Source organism: Puma concolor, chromosome A1 (assembly GCF_028749965.1).
Source record: "Puma concolor isolate L17-30 chromosome A1, mPumCon1.1.hap2, whole genome shotgun sequence".
Taxonomy (NCBI): Eukaryota; Metazoa; Chordata; class Mammalia; order Carnivora; family Felidae; genus Puma; species Puma concolor.
In genome coordinates, this window is record NC_141667.1 from 234,063,264 (window position 1) to 234,085,630 (window position 22,367).

Sequence of the window (22,367 nt, forward strand, 5' to 3'; positions counted from 1 at the left end):
AAGCCCACTTGGTCAGGGCATGTAAATCTTTCTATATGTTGCTGGCTTCAGTTTGCTAGTATTTTGTTACAGATTTGTGCATCTATATTCATAAGAAATATCAGCTTATACAGTTGACCCTTGAACAACATGGGTTTGCCCTGTGTGGGTCCACTCACATACAATTTTTTTTCAATAGAGTACAGTACTGTAAATGTATTTTCCTTACGATTTTCTTCATAAAATTTTCTGTTCTCTAGCTTATTTTATTGTACATAACACATATAAATAATAAATATACAAAATATGCGGTAGTTCTTATCAGTAAGGCTTCTAGTCAATGGTAGGCTATTTGTTAACTTTTTGGGGAGTCAAGTAATATGTGGATTTTCAACTGCATGGGGGATTAATGCCCCTCACCCCTGCACTGTTCCAGAGTCAGCTGTACTTTTCTTGTGATCTCTTTGTCTGGTTTTGGTATCAAAGTAATACTGGCCTTAAACAATGAGTTGGGAAATGGTCCTTCCTTTCCCATTTTCTGGAGGAGATTGTGCTATACCATCAAGTCTTCTTCAAATATTTAGTAGACTTTAGCAGGGGAGCCACACACGCCTGGGCTTTGCCTTGTGAGCATTTCTTTCATTACTAAATCTCTCTACTTACAATAGGTCACGTCAAAGTCTCTGTTTCTTTTTGGGTAGTTTGGTAGTCATGTGTCTTCCTAGGGATTTTCCACTTCACCTAGGTTATCATAACTCGTTGACATAAAATTATTCAGAATATGATCCTTTTTATTTCTCCAGGGCGGGTAGTGATGTTCCTTCTTTTAGTCCTGATTGCAGTAATTGAGCTTTTTCTATTTTTCTGTTGGTCAGCCAGCTAATGGTTTGTCGATTTTGTTGAATTTTTTTTCAGCAGACTAATTTTTGGTTTCATTGATTTTCTCTACTGTTCTCTATTCTCTATTTTATTTACTTCTGCTCTAGTCTTTATTATTTCCTACCTTCTACTTGTTTTGGGTTTCATTTGCTCTTTTTCTACCTCCTTAAGGCAAAAGGTTATGTTACTGATTTGTGATCTCTCCTCTTTCATTTCCACCCATTTTATTGTGATACAACTGACATAGTACTGTGTGTTTAAAATGCACAACATAATGACTTGACTTACCTATACTGTGAACTGATTATCACGAGTTAACATCCATCATCTCACACAGATGAAAAAAAAGTTTTCTTTCCTTCTGATAAAACCTCTTAGGATTCACTCTCTTAACGACTTTCATATATACCATACTGCATCGTTAACTACACCCATCATATTGTACATTATGTCCACAATACTTACTTATAACCGGAAGTTTGTACATTCTGTATATTTTGACCACCTTCATCTAATTCCCCCACCCCTCACCACCACCCCATCTCCAATAACCACAAATCGAATCTCTTTTTCTATGAATTTGGATTGTTTTTATGTTCCACAGATAAGTGAAATCATACAGTATTCGTCTTTCTCCATCTGACTTATTCCACACAACACAATGCCCTCAAGGTCCATCCATGTTGTTGCAAATGGCAGAATGTCATTTGATGGCTTAATAATATTCTTGTGTATCACAATTTCTTTATCTATTTATTCTAATAGGCACTTAGGTAGTTTCCATGTCTTAGATATTGTATGCAATGCCGCTATCAACATTGGAGTGCAGGTATCTCTCCAATATAGTGTTTTCATTTTCTTTGGAATTGTTTCCTATGTACATATTCCCAGAATTGGAACCGCTAGATCCTATGGTTTATCTATTTTTAACTTGGGGGGAAACCTCAATACTGTTTTCCATAGTGGCTGCACCAATTTACCTTCCCACCAACACTGCACATGTGTTCCCTTTTCTCCACATTCTTGCATTCATCCTTTTATTTATTTTTTAATGTCAGCCATTCCAAAAGGATTCAGTGATATTTCACCATGGTTTCAATTTGCCAATGAATTGTGATGCGAGGCATCTATTCATGTGTCTGTTGGCCATGCATATATCTTCTTTGGAAAAATGTTTATTCAGGTCCTTCACCTATTTTTAAAATTGGATTATTTGCTTTTTATGTTGAGTTACATGAGTTCTTTATATATTTTACATATTAATCCCTTCTCAGATATACAGTTTGTAAAGATTTTTTTTCCCATTCCAAATGTTGTCTTTTCATTTTGTTGACTCTCTTCTTTTAGAAGTATAGGCATTAACAGCTATAAATTTCCCTCTAAGCACTGATTTAGTGGCATCCCTTAGGTTTTAGAATGTTATGTTTCTGTTTTCATTCACCTCAAAATATGTTCTAATTTCCCTTATTATTTCTTCCTTGACCCAGTAGCTATTTAGGAGTGTGTTAATTTCCACATTTATGTGAATTTCTGAATTTCCTTCTACTATTGATTTCTTATACCATTCCACTGTGATCAGAAAGCACTTTGTAGGATTTCAATAATTTTAAATTCATCAAAACTTGTTGTGTGGCCTAATATATGTTCTATGGCCTAATACAGTCTATTCTGAAGAATTTCTGTATGCGATTAAGAACAATGTGTATTCTGCTATAGTTAAATGTAGTGTTCTTTGGATGTCTGTTCTAGTTTATTTATAATGTTCAAATCTACTTCCTTATTGAACTTCTGCCCAGTTTCAATCCATTATTCAAAGTGGGATATTAAAACCTCCAGTGGTTATTGCTGAACTTTGTATTTCTCCCTTCAATTCTGTTCGTTTTTGCTTCATGTATTTTGGGATCTGATGTTATTTGCACATGTTTGTAATTATAATGTCTTCCTGATAAATTGACCTATCAATATATAATGACTCTATTTACCCTTGTAATAATATTTTTCTTAAAGTCAATTTCTCCAGTATTAGGACAGCCACTCCAGCTCTCTTTTGGTTACTTTTTGCATGGTGTATCTTTTCAGTTTATTTGTTTCTTGAGAGAGAGTGTGTGCATGCAAGTAGCAGAAGGGCAGAGAGGGAATCCCAAGCAGGCTCCACACTGTCAGCATGGAGACCGACATGCGGCTCAAAGTCATGAATCTCAAGATCATGACCTGAGCCGAAGTTGGATGCTTAACTGACCAAGCCACCCAGGCACCCCACACAGTACATCTTATTATATTCTTTTACTTTTGAACTTTTTGTGTTTAAATATAACGTGGGTCTGTTGTAGAGAGAATATAGTTAGGCCATGCTTATTTAATTCATTCTGCCCATCTCTGCTTTTTCATGGGAGTGTTTAGTCCATTTACATTTAACATAATTACTGGTAAAATTTAAATCTGCCATTTTATTGTTTTCTATATATCTTAGGCCTTTTTGTTCCTCTATTCCTCCATTACTGCCTTATTTTTTGTTATTTTAGTATCCCATTTTAATTCCCTTGTTTCTTTTATTATATATTTTTTAGTTATTTTCTTAGTGGGTGACACCATCTTTTACATTTACCTATGGAGTTGCCTTTACTGATACTCTTTTTTTCTCCTATGGATTTGAATTACTGTCTAGTTTCTTTTTGTTACAACTAGAAAGATTCCCTTTTTTTGTAGGATACATCTGCTAGTGACAAACTGGTTTCTCTGAGATGTCTTAATTTTTTTTTATTTTGAAGGACAGTTTTGCTGCATATAGAATTCTTGATTGTTCTTTCTTTCAGCACTTTAAATGTGTCATCTTACTACTTCTGGCATCCACGATTTCAGATGAAAAGCTAGCTGTTAATCTTATTGAGGATCCCTTTAACACCATGATTCACTTCTCTCTTGGTATTTTTTTTTTTTTTTTTTTTTTTTGGCTTTTGATAGCTTGACTGTGTAAGTGTACATCTCTGTGTTGATCCTACTTGGAATGTACTAACATTCCTGGGTATTCAGGTTGATATTTTAAATGAAATTTGTCAAGTTTTAGGCTACTGTTTCTTCAAATATTCTTTCTGTCTCTTTCTCTCTCCTGCTTCTGGGACTTCCATTATTGGGGGGGGGGGGAAGCCTGTGTAATTTCAATTGATTTCCAAGTCCACTAATTCTTAGTTCTGCAAATTTAAATCTGTTGTTGACCCCATCTAGTCATTTTTTTCATTTCATTGTGCTTTACAACTCCAGAATTTCTATTTTGTTCTTTATTATCTCTCTCTCTTCACTGATATTCTCTATTAGGTAAGACATAATTTTCATACTTTAATTCTTTAAATGTGAATTCCTTTCACTCTTTGAACCCATTTATAATCACTGATTTAAAATGTTTGTCTAAATCAAAACCACACTCAGATATCACCTCACGCCAGTCAGAGTGGCCAAAATGAACAAATCAGGAGACTCCAGATGCCGGAGAGGAAACGGGAACCCTCTTGCACTGTTGGTGGGAATGCAAATTGGTGCAGCCACTCTGGAAAACAGTGTGGAGGTTCCTCACAAAATTAAAAATAGACCTACCCTATGACCCAGCAATAGCACTGCTAGGAATTTACCCAAGGGATACAGGAGTACTGATGCATAGGGGCACTTGTACCCCAATGTTCATAGCAGCACTCTCAACAATAGCCAAATTATGGAAAGAGCCTAAATGCCCATCAACTGATGAATGAATAAAGAAATTATGGTTTATATACACAATGGAGTACTACGTGGCAATGAGAAAGAATGAAATATGGCCCTTTGTAGCAACATGGATGGAACTGGAGAGTGTTATGCTAAGTGAAATAAGCCATACAAAGAAAGACAGATACCATATGTTTTCACTCTTATGTGGATCCTGAGAAACTTAACAGAAACCCATGGGGGAGGGGAAGGGGAAAAAAAAAAAAAGGAGGTTAGAGTGGGAGAGAGCCAAAGCATAAGAGACTCTTAAAAACTGAGAAAAAACTGAGGGTTGATGGGGGGGGGGGGGAGGGTGGGTGATGGGTATTGAGGAGGGCACCTTTTGGGATGAGCACTGGGTGTTGTATGGAAACCAATTTGACAATAAAGTTCATATATTGAAAAAAGAAAAAATAAAATGTTTGTCTACTAAGTCCAATATCTGGACTCTCAGGGACACTTTTGGATTTTCCCTGTCCCTTCTTTCTTTGTGTGTGTTGAAAACTGGATTTTCAATAAACTCAGATTTCACTCTCCATCAAAGGTTTATTGTTGTTGCTGCCTGTTGTTTTTGTTGATACTAATGCTGTATATCCATTTCCAGGACTAATTCTATAAAGTCTGTTTTATCATATGTAGCTGCTTAAGTCTTTGTTTAGTTGCCTTTACTGGCCAACTAATGATAAAACAGAAATTCCCTGGGGCACCTGGGTGGCTCAGTCAGTTAAACCTCTGACTCTTAATTTCAGCTCAGATCATGATCACACATCATTCGTGAGTTAGAGCCCCACATCAGGCTCTGTGCAGACAGCGTGGGGCCTACTTGGAATTCTCTCTCTCCTCCTCCCTCTCTGCCCCTCCCCCACTCCCTCCCTCTCTCTCTCTCAAAATAAATAAGCATTGTTTCTAAACCAAAAATTTCTTTAAATGCGTTGAACTAATATGTCTCTCAGCCTTCATTGAGGAATTGTGTGTATGTAGTCACATTCTTTCTATGCTCTGATAGGCAGTTTACAACTCTCCCTTAGCCTTTTCTTCCTGCTTGTATAGAGAGCCTCAGTGTCACCCAGGGTAACAGATCAAGTCCTCGGCAAATGTATAAATTTTCACATGCGCAGGGGCCTTCTAGATTCTAAAACATATGTCAAAGCGTTTCAAATCCCACAGATACCTCCTATCCCAATTATTCTTTTTAAGGTTTTTTTGGTCAACCTCTTTCTTGTCAACCTCAACAGGTGTAGCCACCTCAGGCACCTGCAATGTTAAGTGCTGCTGAGTGTCTTTAAAAAATGCCCTAGGGGGGCGCCTGGGTGGCGCAGTCGGTTAAGCGTCCGACTTCAGCCAGGTCACGATCTCGCGGTCCGTGAGTTCGAGCCCCGCGTCAGGCTCTGGGCTGATGGCTCAGAGCCTGGAGCCTGTTTCCGATTCTATGTCTCCCTCTCTCTGCCCCTCCCCTGTTCATGCTCTGTCTCTCTCTGTCCCAAAAATAAATAAACGTTGAAAAAAAAAAATTAAAAAAAAAAAATAAAATAAAAAATAAAATAAAATAAAAAATGCCCTAGGGGTGCCTGGGTGGCGCAGTCGGTTAAGCGTCCGACTTCAGCCAGGTCACGATCTCGCGGTCCGTGAGTTCGAGCCCCGCGTCAGGCTCTGGGCTGATGGCTCAAAGCCTGGAGCCTGTTTCCGATTCTATGTCTCCCTCTCTCTGCCCCTCCCCTGTTCATGCTCTGTCTCTCTCTGTCCCAAAAATAAATAAACGTTGAAAAAAAAAATTTTTTTTTTTTAAAATAAAAAAATAAATAAAATAAAATAAAAAATGCCCTAGGGGCGCCTGGGTGGCGCAGTCGGTTAAGCGTCCGACTTCAACCAGGTCACGATCTCACGGTCCGTGAGTTCGAGCCCCGCGTCAGGCTCTGGGCTGATGGCTCAGAGCCTGGAGCCTGTTTCCGATTCTGTGTCTCCCTCTCTCTCTGCCCCTCGCCCGTTCATGCTCTGTCTCTCTCTGTCCCAAAAATAAATAAACGTTGAAAAAAAAATTAAAAAAAAAAAAAATGCCCTAAAGCTGTTCACACAAAATGAGTTCTGAATCAGGTGAAATATAAACAAGCTCTGAGGTACCTGGGGGGCTCAGTCGGTGAAGTATCTGACTCTTGATTTTGGCTCAGGTAATGATCTCACAGTTTGTGGGATCGAGCCCTGCATCAGGCTCTGTGCTGACAGCACAGAGAATGCTTGGGATTTTCTTGCTCTTTCTCTGCCCCTCCCCTGCTAACGTGCTCTCTCCCTCCCTTTCTCTCTCAAAATAAACTTTAAAAAAAAAAAAAAAAAAACAAGCTCTGAGGATAGAGCTTTTCAACATTTGCCAGACAGGTCATATAGTGACAATTTTCCGAGAGTGGGGATTTTTGAAGAGCTCAGAACTTGTTCTTACCCCTCCAGTAGCATTTAGTTTTCAAGGCTTCTGTACTAGGAGTTCACTGTTCTGAAACTCAGTCTTTTCTCTTGAATAAATGCTCCTTGAATTCTTGCAACTCTCTGATTTAATCCCAGAGTATTAAAATAGTTTATTATGCCAATATTTGCCTCCATGAAATTTTGTTCTCTGTGCTGTTTTGCAGGAGAATATTTACTGAAAGTCCTTACTCTAACACTCCAGATGTGGTTCCAAGATAAGGGTTTTTTTTTTAATAAAAATGCATGATGAATAAAATATCAAAATTTTAAGTTAAGACACAATCGGTGACAGTGCTGTGCCGCTTCATCCTGGAGGCTGACACCAGAGGAAAAAATCAATACTGATTTTTTTTTTTAATTTGGTATTTTGCTCACCATGAATTTTTTGCACTAATCTTGTTTTATTTTTTTTTTTTTAACGTTTATTTATTATTGAGAGACAGAGAGACACAGAGTGTGAGCAGGGGAGGGGCAGAGAGAGGGGGAGACACAGAATCCGAAGCAGGCTCCAGGCTCCGAGCTGTCAGCACAGAGCCCAACATGGGGCCCGAACTCATGAATTGTGAGATCATGACCTGAGCCGAAGTCAGTCGCCCAACCGACTGAGCCACCCCGGCGCCCCTAATTTTCATTTTTAAATTACGTTAAGAGATCATTTATTTTTGTTGTTTGGTTTTTGATACCTCTTTAAATTCCGCACCTGAGACGAGTGTCTGACCAGCCTCTCTCTGGTCCCAGCCTTAGACAAACACAATTTTCAGACTACATCTCTGCTTTAAAAAAAAAAAAAAAAGTTCTCCAAACTGAGATATTAGCTCTTTTATATTCCGTTACAATATCTTCGGTCATTGTCAAAATGATAATCCAAAAATCTAGCAGAAAATTTTTAGTGGGAAGTCGAGGAGCAGAGGACAACGAAGTTCTAATACGCTAACTTCCAAGTCTTCTAGGAGAGGTGTATTAGCTCGCTCAGTACAAAGCTCATCAGGAGTCGCCAGTTAAACTAAAACAATACAGACTGTTGCACAGAAACACTGGTTAGAGTCTGCAGAATTTAAATTTAACGTGTCGCATTATCTGCCATACAAATTTCCTAAGATATTAGGCAACACTAACAGAAAATGCATCAGCCTTACAAATATCAATTCCAACCAAAATTTTTTTGAAGAGAGAGAGAGAGAGAGAGAGAGAGAGAGAGACAAAGAGCGAGTGAGCGTATGCAAATGGAGAAGGAGCAGAGGGACAGAGGCTCCAAACCCAGCCGGGAGCCCAGTGTGGGGCTCAATCCCATAAACCCATGAGATCGTGACCTGAGCTGAAATCAAGAGCTGGACAACTAATTGACTGAGCCACCCAGGTGTCCCCCAAAATCATTCTTTTACATGATTTTAGTTCTCGGGTTGGCATTCCCAGAAAATGAACTAATAATGGAAATCGAAGAATTAAGGGGCAAAAAAATGTGTTTGGCTTAGTCTGTGGCAACATTTCCAACCTGAGAAGACAATGATTTGTATGGAGAGAAAGACTGTCTTGAGAAGCTATGTTGAGTGGGTCATTTCAAACAGCTTAGTATAAACATAATTCTGGATGATTTGAGATTACTTCTATACTGCATCGAGCAGAGATAGTGTTCACATTAGCTTTTTAGATTAGTACTTTGCAGCAACAGTCTGGTGAAGTGTGGAAATTTAACTTCCCTATTAAGTGCTCATTATTTGCTTCTGCTGTTTTATTATCATTTCTTGTAATCCACGGCTCTATACTCGATGCTTTTTCCACTGTGCTTTTGGAAAGCATTTAAAATCACGGTATCAAAATCAGCCTGCTTCTGGACAAATGTATTTCCCTTACTATAGTCTTTATAGAAGCTAATACACCCTGTTGGCTTTTCACTGCTGCGGGTGAGTCAAAGTTCCCAAAGTCAGTATCAACCCGTCATTGATACTGGCTTCGCCCTAATCACATACACCGCTGACTTACCTTTAATGACTGTGTGTCTACACATAGCTACACATCAGCAGCCAAAGCAGTTTCCCCTCCTCCAACCCTAGCGAACTCCAGGTGCCTTCAGGTCACTGGGTTCCCTCCAGCTCACTCTCCCTAAGCTCACTCTCCACCTCCACATTCCCTAAGAAAGAGCAGTGTGGCTTCCACTGCCAACATCCTGATTTAGCGCAGTTCTATTTGTTCCTAGGGGACCGCAGGGAACCTAGGCACAAGTGCCAACTTCCTCCTGCAACAAGCCAATGGGAACCGTCAATGAGGACACACAACCTCCCTCCAACTCCCAGTTCATGTAATGGTGTAGACTGGATTCCATGTCCCCGAAAGGCCCTCGGTTGCAACTGGTCCCAAGCCACCATGCCACCCAGGGTCCCAAGAGAAACACCACCATCCACTCGCCTGACACAGCCTCAGGTTGCTGCAGAAGAGAGTCCAAGGGGAGGCCCAAGAAACCGCTACAGCCGTCGTGGGGAGGCACTGGCTATCGCCATCAGGCCTCCCTGATGGTCCTGCCGTGTGCCAGTGGAGCTCTGGTCTGAGGGCCCTGTACTAGCCGTTCCCCAGGGAGCAAAATGCTCCTCCCCCTTATGGCTCCTCCCCGATGGCTCTTTCTTCCATCTCCTTTAGGGCTCCACTCAATGTTCCCCCTCAGAGAGGCCTTCCCTGACCCCCCTACTTGACACAACAATTCCTTGCCCTACATTCCTACTATGATTTACTTTTCTCTGTAGCACTACCCCTACCTGATCTACCGCATATCTATTTAAATGTACCTATTACGCTCACTGTAAGTTCCTCAGGGGCACAGTTTTGGTCTGTTTTGCTCACTGCTCTGTAAGAATACCTAATGCTGAGAACAGCACGTGTCTCAAGCTTCGGGCGGATGCTGTTAAAGCAAAACAAAGCCGGACGCTAAGGACACTAGAGGCGGCTTGTATTCGGTATATACTGCAAAAGGGGAAAGAGACTTCAGGAGAGAACTGAGCTCACCTGCAATCCGGGTGACTGGGTGTTTTAAAAGAAGAACGGGGGAATAAGGAGGGGGAACAAGCAGAGTCAAGGAAGCGGGCAGGGTGGCTGCTGCCGTCAATTCGATTAGGCCATCTGCGTCTGCTAAGTGGCACCTGTCAGAGTTAGGCTCCCACACAGACTGGGAGACAGAGGCTCTACCCTCCCTCGTGATTACATGTCAAAGGAATGGCTTTCAGGTCTTTGAGAAAGACACTCCTGGGTTGTAGGATGTACGTCTACATCTCGAAGGGGCAGAGAAAGGATTACGATTGTAAGTTTTTCTAATAAATACTTAACGAAAGGGAAGTCAGGGCCCCCACCATCAGGTGTCGGCCAGGACAAAAGGTAAATCCTTTCTGGCAGCCTAGGGCTTTTCCAAACTGGAACTCCAGGTGGGTGGGGCTGGGTCATCCCAGAGAGGAGGCCTTAGGCTGCTAGAAGCCAAGTCAGAGTTTTTCAAGAAGAGTCTTAGTGTGTGCGTGGGAGGGGTGGGGGTGGGGTGGGTGCACAGGGGGACGTGTGTCCCAGGCTGCAGTTCTTACAGGCCAAGGCTGAGGTCAAGAAGGGTCCTCAGAGGAGCCTCGCTACAGTTTGGTCAAAGAGAGGGTCTGTGGGGGGGGGGGGGGGGGTGCTGGATGGATGGGGCACAAGGGTTGGAAGGAAAGGGGTTGAGATGTTAAGCTCTGAAGGCGCCCAAACTCAGACAGGAAGTAGAAATCGTGTCAGAAAAAAAGGGAAAATCCTCCTCTCTTCTCAGCAGCTCCCTTTCAAACATTCCTGCCATGGGCCCAATCAGGCTGCTAATGGGGACAAGTCAACAGCCCACGCGAGTCCTTCCCGACATGCACTGGTTTCCCTCAGAATATTTTCCAGGCCTGAGTTTGTTCCCTGTTTAAAATTCATATTAGAGACAGATCCTAAGGAGTTTACAAAAAGATCTCCTAATGGAGCTGATGCTATCTGTTCCTATTAACTTTCTAGTAATGAAGCATCTCTTAGTAGTTAATTTTTTTTTCTTCCTTCTCCCTTGGCAGCCCGCCTCTGAGATGTGGAAGGGCTTTAACCCACTTTCTTCCCTTCCCCACCCCCGGCTCAGCTTTTCTCCACCTCCAACTCACACCCCCGGGGCCAGAAAAGCCCCGGTTCTGGTTCGTGCAAAATCACCAGGTAAAGAGTCGGTTCTCCAGGTAACCGCCTGATCTCAGGAGCTGCACATGGCCCGAGGTCACAGCACCTTGCACTATTTCAGTAGGTCAACTACAACACTGGCCCGATTTCGGGTTTTGTCTTTTCGTAAGACTGTGGATGTTAAAATAAGAAAAAGCATTTTTATAAGTTAACATTCAAACAGCACTGAGAGCCAGAGCAGACTGAGACTTTGTAGAGTGTCACATTTACATAAGGGAGGTACGGGGGTGGCGGGAGTGTCCACCTCGTCTAAAAAGAATCCAAACGCAAATATAAAATTAGGTAGGACCAGGCGATCACATGGCCAGTGGCCCTCCCAGGGGCTTGGAAGAAGCCGAATGAGAGGCCCCCGAAGCTTAAGATTCATTAGCTTCCCGGTAAATCCGCCTCTGCTGGGAGAAATAAAAGACTAGAGCGGTTTATACCGCGGCATTAAAATCTCTAGAAAACCGCTAAGCATAACAGCGTTCTATTACCTCAGTCCTCTAGATGCTGTTCTTATCTCTCTCTCACAAACCTCCGTCCCTTCCGTTCCCTCTAATTTGGCCCCAGCAATTCATTATAAAAAGTACATGTGCCGGGCTGGGGTTGCGCGTCCTTCCCCTATTTGGGCTCTAAGAATCCAGTAATGTGTCAACTACGTAACAGCCCAAACAGGGAGTTTAACAGAGTGCAAAAAGCATAGTCGTGGTTCTTACATAAGCCTTCATAAACCATCCATAAGATCCGAGTATCTGGAATATCTGGAATTACATAAGGCAGACAAAAAACACTGACTCAGCAGCCAGGCCTATTTCCAACCTTAAAAACAATAAAAAGCGTCTCGCACCTAACTTACTTCTCTATATTAACTTAAGTTTTTAATGAGACGAAGATGACCTTTAATAAGACTTGATTATCTTTTCACGTACGCATAAGGAATACCCTGACACTACGACTCAACTTCACGGTTACCTCTGCACAAAGAAATGTCCCACTTTGGACTCCTCTACATATGTCACATGGAATTACGGGTCTCTGAAAAACAACAACGATTTCTGCAGGTGTAGAAAAATAACCGAGGAAGATCTCTGGATACAAGACAAAAGTGCACGTGCTATAATTTTTCTTTCCAATGCCATTTTTTTTCTCTCCGAATTTTTAACCACTTATTTTTTTTTTTTTTGACCTACCTTAAGCCACTGTAGCCACACGTTGAGCTACCAAGTGGCAAATTAAAAGAAACAGTGCTACCCAATGGGTCTCAACCCCCCCCCCCCCCGGGGCTGCACGTCAGAATCACCGAGAGAGCTTTGACCATTACAAATGCCTCAGCACCACCCAAAACCATGATCTATAAATTGAAAACAGAAAGGAATACTTGGGGTGAGGCACAAGAGGGGGTCCCCAGACATCAGAATTTCTGATGCTTTCTACCTCTGTCTTCTTCTTACCTGAAAAAAATAACCATATATATGAGTAGAGGTTTTCTTAAGAGGGAATCTTTAAGAACAGGTAGCTCATAATTACTAAGTTTCCATCAGCTATACAAATAAAATCATCCCATAGTTTGAAAGCCATAAAGGAGATCTGTGGGATCTTCTTTTTATTTCTATCAATAAGGAGTCAAAATATTTTCACCAACTGTCTTAACAGCCTTTACAAAACCCATTTTATTTTTTAATGTTTTGCAATTCTACCTAATGAACTGAAAGAAGGAGCCCTATATTATCTCAAAGGGCACCTCAAGCTATGACCAGGCTTCCCTTCAAGTAAAGTTTTGGTCTGAAAACCTAGTTCTGACTTATCTTCAACCTTTCTCCTCAGATGCTCTGGCAATCACTTCTATAACTTCACCAATGAGCAAATATTTTTTAAAGCACTTCTAGAACGGAGAGTACAGGCGCCTTTGGTACCCGGCCAGGAGTTCTTCTTTCCATGTTTGTATTTAAAATAGATTGGTAGTAACATCACTTGTGTGCCTGAAATTCCTTCTGTGCAGAGGCTCAGAATGAGAAAAAAACAAAAAACAAAAAACAACAAAAAAAAAAGCACCACTTCACTGCTTTGCCATTATAAAGCTCAAAGGAAATAACACATTCATACTAAATTAAGACGAAGACATAGAACAAATTCTCTGAAGCGGGGGGTGGGGGGGGGGAAGGACTCGGCTCCCCTAACCCACCCTCCCTCCTGAAACAGGGGGTGCGGGCAAGGGTGCCACACGAGCTGCAACACCGCGGCCCAAGCAGGTGACGCGAGCAGGAAAGAAGCAGCGAGCGCTGTGACGACCAGAAAAGCCAAATAAATACTGCGCTGCCCGGGGCCGGCTGCAATCACTCCCCAACTCCGCGCACCTGCCTGCGAGCGGGTTCCAGAAGCCAGGCTCCCGGAGCCCCGCGCGACCCCGTCGGGCTGCGCGGAAGAGGATTCGCTCACCTGGGTGGGAAAGGGCCAAGGAAGATGTCCCAGAAGCCACCACTGCCCTCAACGAGACTCGCATCCCGGACCGGGTGCGGACGCGCTTCCTCCGCGTCTTCCTCCTCCTCCTCCTCCTCCTCCTCCTCCTCCTCCTCCTCCAGCTCGAGTTCTCTATTTACCGACGGGCGTGTACTCCGCTGACCGGCCACGGAGATCCCCGAAGCGGGGACCCCGACAAACTTGCCGGGAGAGGCCGGCGGAGGCGGCGCGGCCAGGGACGCCCCCGCACCTGCGGCGCGCTCTCCGGCACCGTCGCCTCGGCGGCCGCCCACGCCCGCCGGCAGCGCCGGCTCCGCGCCCCCGCACTCACCTCGCGCCGGCACCGCCCAGGCCGCCGCCGCCGCCCCCCTCCCGGCTCCGGCCGCTCCGAGGCCACCGGGGCCCGTCGACAGCGCGCCCGGGCGCGCCCCGCCTCGGCCGCCGCTCCTCCGGCCGCGTCGCCCGGACAAAGACGGGCGGCGGGGCGGGCGGCGGCGAAGCCCGAGGCTCGGAGCGCGCCGCGCCACCCGCGCGCCTCGCTCGCGAGGTGCGGTCGGCGGTGACAGCCCCCGGGGAGGCGAGCGGGCCCGCGCGGGAGGGCGGCGCGGGGCGGCAGAGGCGCGCACCCCCTCCCGGCCGCCCCGAGACGCGCACGCCGGGGCCCGGGCGCCTCCTCCCGGCCCGGCGCCCCGCAGACCGCAGCCGCGCCGCCGGGGAGCCGCAGCGCCCTCTGCCGGCCGCGGGGCCTCGGTGCGCGCGCGCCGTCCCGCTGCAGCTCCGTGCGGGCCCGGGGGGAGGCGGCCCTTCCGCGCCGCCGCGCTCCGCGGGCGACCCTGCGACCCCCGGGCCCCGCCCCCCCGGGGCAGGAAGGAGTAAGACTGGGGGGGGGGGAGGGGGCGGCTTCGAGGAGCGGGATCTGCTGGATTTCTCTTAGGGCGGAAGAGGGGGCAGCTTCCCATTCTAGGCAGCAGGAGGAATTTGGGGTCAGCGGAGGGGAAAAGCTTGGGAGGGCGGTGGGATTCCTGATGCACGAGGAACCCAAAGTTGATCCCTGGAAATGGCTGTAGAAAAAAGGCAGGCGTTTCCTTCTAGACTCAGGTTTGTGTCTGTGCCTAACACTGTTCGAGGCGTTCTGGAGAACTTGACGGATAACATCCTGACTTATAAACAAATACACGGGCTCCTCAAAGATTGTCCCAGTCCTGCCTGAAATGCTCTTGGCCTCCCTAAGCAGTGCACCTAGAAGGTTTAAAAAGGCAACGGAGATCGGAGAGCTACTCCCTGTGGTTCAAGCGCAGAGGAATAAACGTTTCCCAGCATAAAAATGAAATGGTGTCGTTTTCCCTGTTAAGCAGTGTTTTATGCAAGTCAACTTTTTAACAAGCTGCACTACTTGGTGAGGGGAAATCGTGAACCAGCACCTTTTCTCCACGCGGCCTTTTGAAATCATTCTATCAGATCTCCCTTCTCCTCTGGAAGAATCTGGGGCAGATTTCATAGCTTTTTCTGTCGCTTTCAAGTGTTAACAAACAGGCTGATTCCCCAGTATTCCAAAGTCCAGTCCAATCGAAATCAAAACTGTAGTCTCATTCCACCTAGCATTCCCCATCCCCCCCCCCCCCCCCCCCGCAACACCCACCAGCTGGGTATGACCCCAGCTCAGAAGCCTGCGTCTAGGGAATGGAAACATCTTTTCCTTCTTTGTCCTACATCCTCCAGCCGGCTCTGTGAAGGCTGGTTCTGCCAGGATGGCAAGGTGGGGGACGTCCCCTGAACCCTGCCCTGGTCCTCCCTTCCAGGTCAGCTTCTCTAGCGGTCCTCCTCGCACAGACCTTCTGCGGAGTCCCCAAGCTCCGGCAGGCTGACCTGGCTAGCTTCCACCACGGCCGCGCTGACCCACAGAGGACAGGTGGTGTGTTTGCCAATCCAGCTAGAAGTGCAGGTCACGGCACTGCTCTGCACCCCCGCCCTCTTTCTCTGGTCACAGGCTCCGGTGAGTCTCTCTCCTTGAAGTTTCTAATGTGGGATTCAAGCGGCCATCTCTGGGTTTGTGTACGTCGTCGAACCCCAAGTGAAACATGCCAGGCTCTCCAAGTCGTTCTCCAGAAGCATGTCTGTCTTTGAATGAAGTGGCTGGGGTCTCCCCCTGTCCCTCAAAGCACCCTGTAATTCTCACTGCCAATCTTCTCCCTGGATCACTGTCCCCTTTTCCTTAAATTTGGGCTGAAAATGGCAGAACCTTTACTCAGTAATCACAGCGTCCAGCTCTTACCCCTTCCAGTCTACCACAGCACTCACGCCAAGGTCATACGTCCCCCTGCGTGGCTGAGCATGAGGGCATCGCTAGCACTGGGCCATTGCTGCCTGATGGAGGACTGATCTGACGCTCGGCCTTTGTTCCAGAACTCCCCACCACCCTGCGAATGCTCTCTCAAGATATGGCTACACTCTGAAGCTCCTCGCACCCAATCTTCCCCCCCTTCCCGCTCTCCCTTCGCAGGTGCCAGCCTTGAACAGTCTGAAGGCTGTCCTCACTTACATGCCAGCCTCCCCCTCCTGCCCGCACCACCCTGGGCAGGTGTTTTCTCAACATTTCTTTCCCACATCTAATCCTTCTTGGCATCTGCCTCTCAGAGGTCCCAAACTGGCACAGCCACCTATTGTTCCCAGCAGTTTATTCCAAGACAAGTCCCATTTTGACATGCGGTCATGCTTGTATTTAGAAGCTATGAACAGAAGAGTAGAGTGTTCTCTTGAGGAAAAAAAAAAAAAAAAAAATGATCAGCAGGTGTCTTGGCATAGGTTTCCTCCACCCCTCTCCCAAAGCAGAACCTGATAGAAGGACTTGGAGGCAGAGAGATTATTTCGGTAGCTAAGCCAAGGAGCAGGAGTGTTGACATTGAAAAACCAAGACAGGGAAGTATAAAGAGACAACAGAAAGGTGTGCCGTCTCACTGTGTCATCAAGGTCACTGCTTGGGGACAATACCAATGCGATGTCTGAGAAGCTTTCACGGTTCTCCCAGATTTGTCACCTCAAAGACGTGGGCTGAACACTTACCATCTGGCTCCTGTTGTCCGTGAACTGGAATTGTCTTTGGGGCTTGCTTTAACTCCCACACACTTCCGGGCACCCAGGGCTTTAGCAGCGATCTTGAGGCCGAAACACAGAGCGACTCATGGCAGACGTACAGAGTGAGTGGGGCACTGTCAACTGGAGTCCCGGCTCGCAAGGCACGTGCGTCAGAGCTGTGGGTCAGGGGAGCCGAGGAGATGTGGGCAAGGGCATCAAAAGTGCCTGCCCTTGCAGGTGTCAGGGGTATCTTCCCCGTTGCCTCGCCACGCTGAGGGGCACGTGGGTCAGCCAGGGACATCTGCCTGGTGCAATTCCACATTGCTGAAATGCCAGTGGAAAAAGACAAAGGAAGGAAGGGTAGAGTGGTGTTTGCAAGTCAGAACGACACTCGGCAGGAGACTGGTGTCCTAGTTCAGGCTGCTGCAACAATACCATACGCCGGATGGTTTATATACAACACGCATTTATTTCTTCAGTGTCTGGAAAGGGCCCGCTTCCTAGAGAGCCACCCTTTTGCGGTCACCTCACAGGATGGGAAGGGTAAGGGAGCCCTCTGGAGTCTCTTCCAGAAGGGCTCACGGAATTCCTAGAAATGGAACAGTTTGCGCTTGAGGCTGGTACAGGCGGGCTCCAGCACCCCACTCTGTCGGTGCTCCGGAGCTCCCCCACTCATGACCTAATCACCCCCCAGGGGCTCCACCTCCAAATACCAGTACATCGGAAGTTAGGTTCCAACACATGACTTTCGGGGGGGACATAAACATTCAGACCACCGCAATCCGTTTGCCGCACAGCAGGACGTTATTAGGGGTTCGGTGCCCGCGAGGAGGGCAGGGAACCAGGATTATTGGACAAAGAGAGTAATCAGATTGAGTTGCACCCAACAAAGCCTCAGCCAAACCCTCGGGGAGCTGTGAGCACATACAGAGCGGTGTGCTAGAGCCTGCTGGTTCCGGCCTGGAAGCACAAATTGTTCCATTCCTAGGAATTCTGTGAGCCAGTTGTTAAACACAGCCATTACTAAAGATTAAATGATAGGAGCGCCTGGGTGGCTCCGTCGGTTAAGCGTCCGACTTCGGCTCAGGTCACGATCTCACGGTTTGTGAGTCTGAGCCCCACGTCGGGCTCTGTGCCGACAGCTCGGAGCCTGGACCCTGCTTCGGATCCTGTGTCTCCCTCTCTCTTTGCCCCTCCCCTGCTCATGCTCTGTCTCTCTCTCGCTCAAAAAGTAAAATGAACATTAAAAAAATTTTTTAAGATTAAGTTATATAAACTTACAGTGTTTTATCTATCTGTAGCTACATATATATATATTATATACAATATATAATATTAAAAACGAAGTTAATAAACGCTCATGACTTCCATTACTTTGCTCCATGTGCACGTGTTCTTGAGTTTAATTATAGCCAGCCTATCCGTATGGTGGCAGTACTATCTGATAGTGTGCTGTTAGGGATCCCTTTCCAACTCCACATTTAGTGCTATTCCTCTGGAAGCTTGAAATCATGGAGGGTGATATTTACACCACAGAAGTTGGGTTTCCCACCCAGCCCCGAGAAGCCCAACACTTAAGAGCACACTACTGCGTATATGACACGGGCAGAGTTGTCCCAGACTAGGCTAAATGGCCAGATCTTCACGTCCCCACCCATGTCAGTCGCTGGCTGTGGGACTCTCTGAGGAAGGTGTGCTCTTGGGCCAGGAGGCTCTCTCCAGGCGCTGAAGGGGCCAGCCAGAGGTAGCTGCTCACTGGGTTCCTAGCAGCTGAGGCAACAGGCCCTTCAGGGAAGGGGAGCCCGGGCCACACTTCTCTGTATCCCCCATAACTGATATAAGGTCAGAGTATTTTCTTATTAATTTTAAATACTTGCTATTTCTGAAGTTGCATCCATTTTGTTTCCAATAGTGTGTAGATGTGCCTTTTTTTTTTTTTTTTTTTTTGGTTCATTCTGCCTAAGGTCTGTCTCCCCTTTGTCTTTTGTTTTTTTAATTCTTTAAGTTCATTTATTTTGAGAGAGACAGCGACAGCACTAGCAGGGGAGCAGCAGAGAGGGAGAGGGAGAGAGAGAATCCCATGCAGGCTCTGTGCCACCAGCACAGAGCCCAATGCGGAGCTCAAACCCACGAAACTGCGAGATCATGACCTGAGTGGAAACCAAGAATCAGACACTTAACCCACTGAGTCACCCAGGTGCCCCTCCCTTTTGTCTTTTGACTTTATTGATTCTACTGTATTTTATTTACAATTTTATTAATTTCTGCTCTGATTATCATTATTTCCTCTCCTCTGTGTTCTTTGGGTTTATTCTGTGGTTCTTTTTCTAACTTCTCAGTTGAAAGCTTAGCCCATTAATTTTTTTCGGTCTTTCTTTTTTCAAATAAACTCCCCACACATTTTTTTATGTGTGTTTTTGAGATCATTAAATCATAAGTTCTTAATTGCCATTTCAATCACTTTTTTGACCCATGGGTTATTCAGAAGTGTCTTTTTACTTTCTGAACATATGAGGGGGAGGAGCCAAGATGGCAGAACAGCATGGAAGTTTCTTGTGTCTCGTGTCCATGAAATACAGCCAGACCAACACTAAACCATCCTGCACACCTAGAAAACCGATCGGAGGATTAACACAACAATCTGCACAACCTGAACCACAGAATTCAGCAGGTACACAGTGTGGAGAGGTGAACTTGGGGAGCGAGAAGCCATGGCGGGCAGGGAGCTGCTTTTGCGCGCAGATAGAAGACGGAGAAGGGGGCGGGGAAGAATATGGGAAAAGCACCCCTTCCCAAAAGCAGCTGGAGAGAAAGTGGAAAATTACAAACAGCCACAGGGACTAAACTAAAAAAGGAGACAGGAGAAAGGAGAGAGTTTAAATTCCATTAAGACTATAAACAAGGGAAGCACAGAGTCTGCAACTCCACAGCTCGATGCCTGGTGATGCTCTGGGGGGAAGGGCGAATCCCCAGGAGCAGAGTGGGGTCCAGGAGGTTCTCAGGCCACACGGGGAAAAGGGGTTCCACTGCTGGAAGGAGTGGTAGAGACTGTTGAAGCCCCCTGGTCCCAGAAGACCCCAGAAGGCAGCCACATTCGCTGGTGCTGGAACAAGGTCGTTAAGGGTGAAGCCTGGTGCCAGATGTGGGTTGTGATTTTCCATAATCCCTGATATGCTGCTGCTACACTGTCTCGCGAACTTTTGCTGGGACAGGCTGGCACCTGGCCGCAGTCTCGGGGCACCGACAGCAGCAGGGTCCAGCAAGCGTTCCTGGGTGCAGCCGACATTCGGCCATTGCTCATTCGGCCATTGCTCGGTGAGACCCTCCACAGAGGGGCGGAGCGGGTCAAAGTCACAGTCCCTCAGAAGCGGGGGGCCGGGGATGGCAGCCGCATCTGAGACAAAACTCGGGAGGGAGGTGCTGCCTGGGGCTTGGTCATGGACGGTGTGGAAACGGGGAGTGGACGGAAGCCAAAGACGGGTGCGTGATTGCTGATCGGGGAGAATGGAGTTCCGATACTAGAGACTGGGTAGCTGGGTGACGCCATTTTCACCGCTTCCACGCATACGCACCTATGAACGCCGCAACAATCCCCCCCAGTAGGCTAGCAGCGCCATCTAGTGGAGGACGGAGCCATTACGCTAAGTCCCGCCCAGGTCTCACTGCCTGCTTAGTTTATGGACTATAAAGCACTTCATAGTTTGACTTCTAGGGGAAAATGAAGTAATTTCAGTCATATTTCAGTCTGTTAGCTGGTCCAACTCTTCAATTTTCTCTTTTTTTTAAATCTTTGTTGTTTATTTTCTTTTTCTTGAATACAGAAAGAGAAAAAATTCATTTTTATTTTCAATTTTTATTAAAAATATTTTTCTTTAATTTTTAATTTTTTCTACTATATTTCTTACTTTTGTGTCAATTTTTTCAAATTCTATTTTACTTCGATCATTTCATTTTCGTCTACTTCATTCAGTGTATTCATTTTTTCACATTTTCAAATGATTTCCTTTTTTTTTTTTTCTATTCTTCCCCTTTTTTTCTCTAATCTATCAAACCACTTTCAATACCCAGACCAAAACACAACTAGGATCTAGCATCATTTATTCGATTTTGTGTGTGTTTTTAATTTTTTAATTTTAATATTTTTTTAATTTTATTGTTTTATTTTAATTTTTTCTACCTCATAAATCCCTTTTCTCCCTTCAAAATGACAAAATGAAGGAATTCACCCCCAAAATAAGAGTGGGAAGAAACAACAGCCAGGGACTTAACCAACACAGATACAAGCAAGATGTCTGAACCAGAATTTAGAATCACGATAATAAGAATACTAGCTGGAGTTGAAAATAGATTAGAATCCCTTTCTGCAGAGATAAAAGAAGTAAAAGCTAGTCTGGATGAAATAAAAAATGCTATAACTGAGCTGCAATCTCGAATGGATGCCACAGAGGCAAGGATGGATGAGGCAGAACAGAGAATCAGCGATATAGAGGACAAACTTATGGAGAAAAATGAAGCGGAAAAAAAGAGGGAGATTAAGGCAAAGAGCACGACTTAAGAATTAGAGAAATCAGTGACTCATTAAAAAGGAACAACATCAGAATCATAGGGGTCCCAGAAGAGGAAGAGAGAGAAATAGGGGTAGAAGGGTTATGTGAGAAAATCATAGCGGAAAACTGTCCTAACCTGGGGAAAGACACGGACATCAAAATCCAGGAAGCACAGAGGACTCCCATTAGATTCAACAAAAACCGACCATCAACAAGGCACGTCATAGTCAAATTCACAAAATACGCAGGCAAAGAGAGAATCATGAAAGCAGCAAGGGAAAAAAAGTCCTTAACCTACAAGGGAAGACAGATCAGGTTTGCAGCAGACCTATCCACAGAAACTTGGCAGGCCAGAAAGGAGTGGCAGGATATATTCAATGTGCTGAATCAGAAAAATATGCAGCCAAGAATTCTTTATCCAGCAAGGCTGTCACTCAAAACAGAAGGAGAGATAAAAGGTTTCCCAGACAAACAAAAACTAAAGGAGTTTGTGACCACTAAACCAGCCCTGCAAGAAGTTTTAAGGGGGACTCTCTGAGGAGAGAAAAGATGAAAAAATAAATACATAAATAAATAAAGACCAAAAGAAACAAAGATTAGAAAGGACCAGAGAACACCGCCAGAAACTCCAACTCTACAAGCAACATAATGGCAATAAATTCATATCTTTCAGTACTCACTCTAAACATCAGTGGACTCAATGCTCCAATCAAAAGACATAGGGTAACAGAATGGATAAGAAAACAAGATCCATCTATATGCTGTTTACAAGAGACCCACTTTAGACCTAAAGACACCTTCAGATTGAAAGTAAGGGGATGGAGAACCATCTATCATGCTAATGGTCAACAAAAGAAAGCCGGAGTAGCCATACTTATATCAGACAATCCAGACTTTAAAATAAAGACTGTATCAAGAGATGAAGGGCATAATATCATAATGGGGTCTATCCACCAAGAAGCCCTAACAATTATAAACATTTATGCTCCAAATGTGAAAGGACCCAAATATATAAATCAATTAATCACAAACAGAAAGAAACTCATTGATAGTAAACATAAG

General features: G+C 45.2%; 2 protein-coding genes across 3 annotated transcripts in view; both read right to left on the reverse strand.

Annotated features, from left to right (window-relative positions):
* The window catches only part of MTUS2 (microtubule associated scaffold protein 2), a 575,343-nt gene extending 561,252 nt beyond the window's left edge, over positions 1–14,091 (reverse strand). Inside the window, exon 1 of one of the 2 annotated variants that reach the window (XM_086714439.1) lies at positions 14,018–14,091. The gene's annotated coding sequence lies outside the window, so the exon portion shown is untranslated. The remainder of the gene's footprint in view (positions 1–14,017) is intronic. The other variant, XM_086714450.1, reaches the window with a different exon arrangement.
* The window catches only part of LOC147584861 (uncharacterized), a 36,889-nt gene extending 19,809 nt beyond the window's left edge, over positions 1–17,080 (reverse strand). Inside the window, exons 1-2 of the mRNA XM_086717645.1 lie at positions 16,747–17,080; positions 13,666–14,737 (exon numbers count right to left, since the gene is read on the reverse strand). Coding sequence (XP_086573771.1) covers positions 13,666–14,737; positions 16,747–17,080 — 1,406 coding nt within the window. The remainder of the gene's footprint in view (positions 1–13,665; positions 14,738–16,746) is intronic.
* Between the last annotated feature and the right edge of the window lie 5,287 nt (positions 17,081–22,367).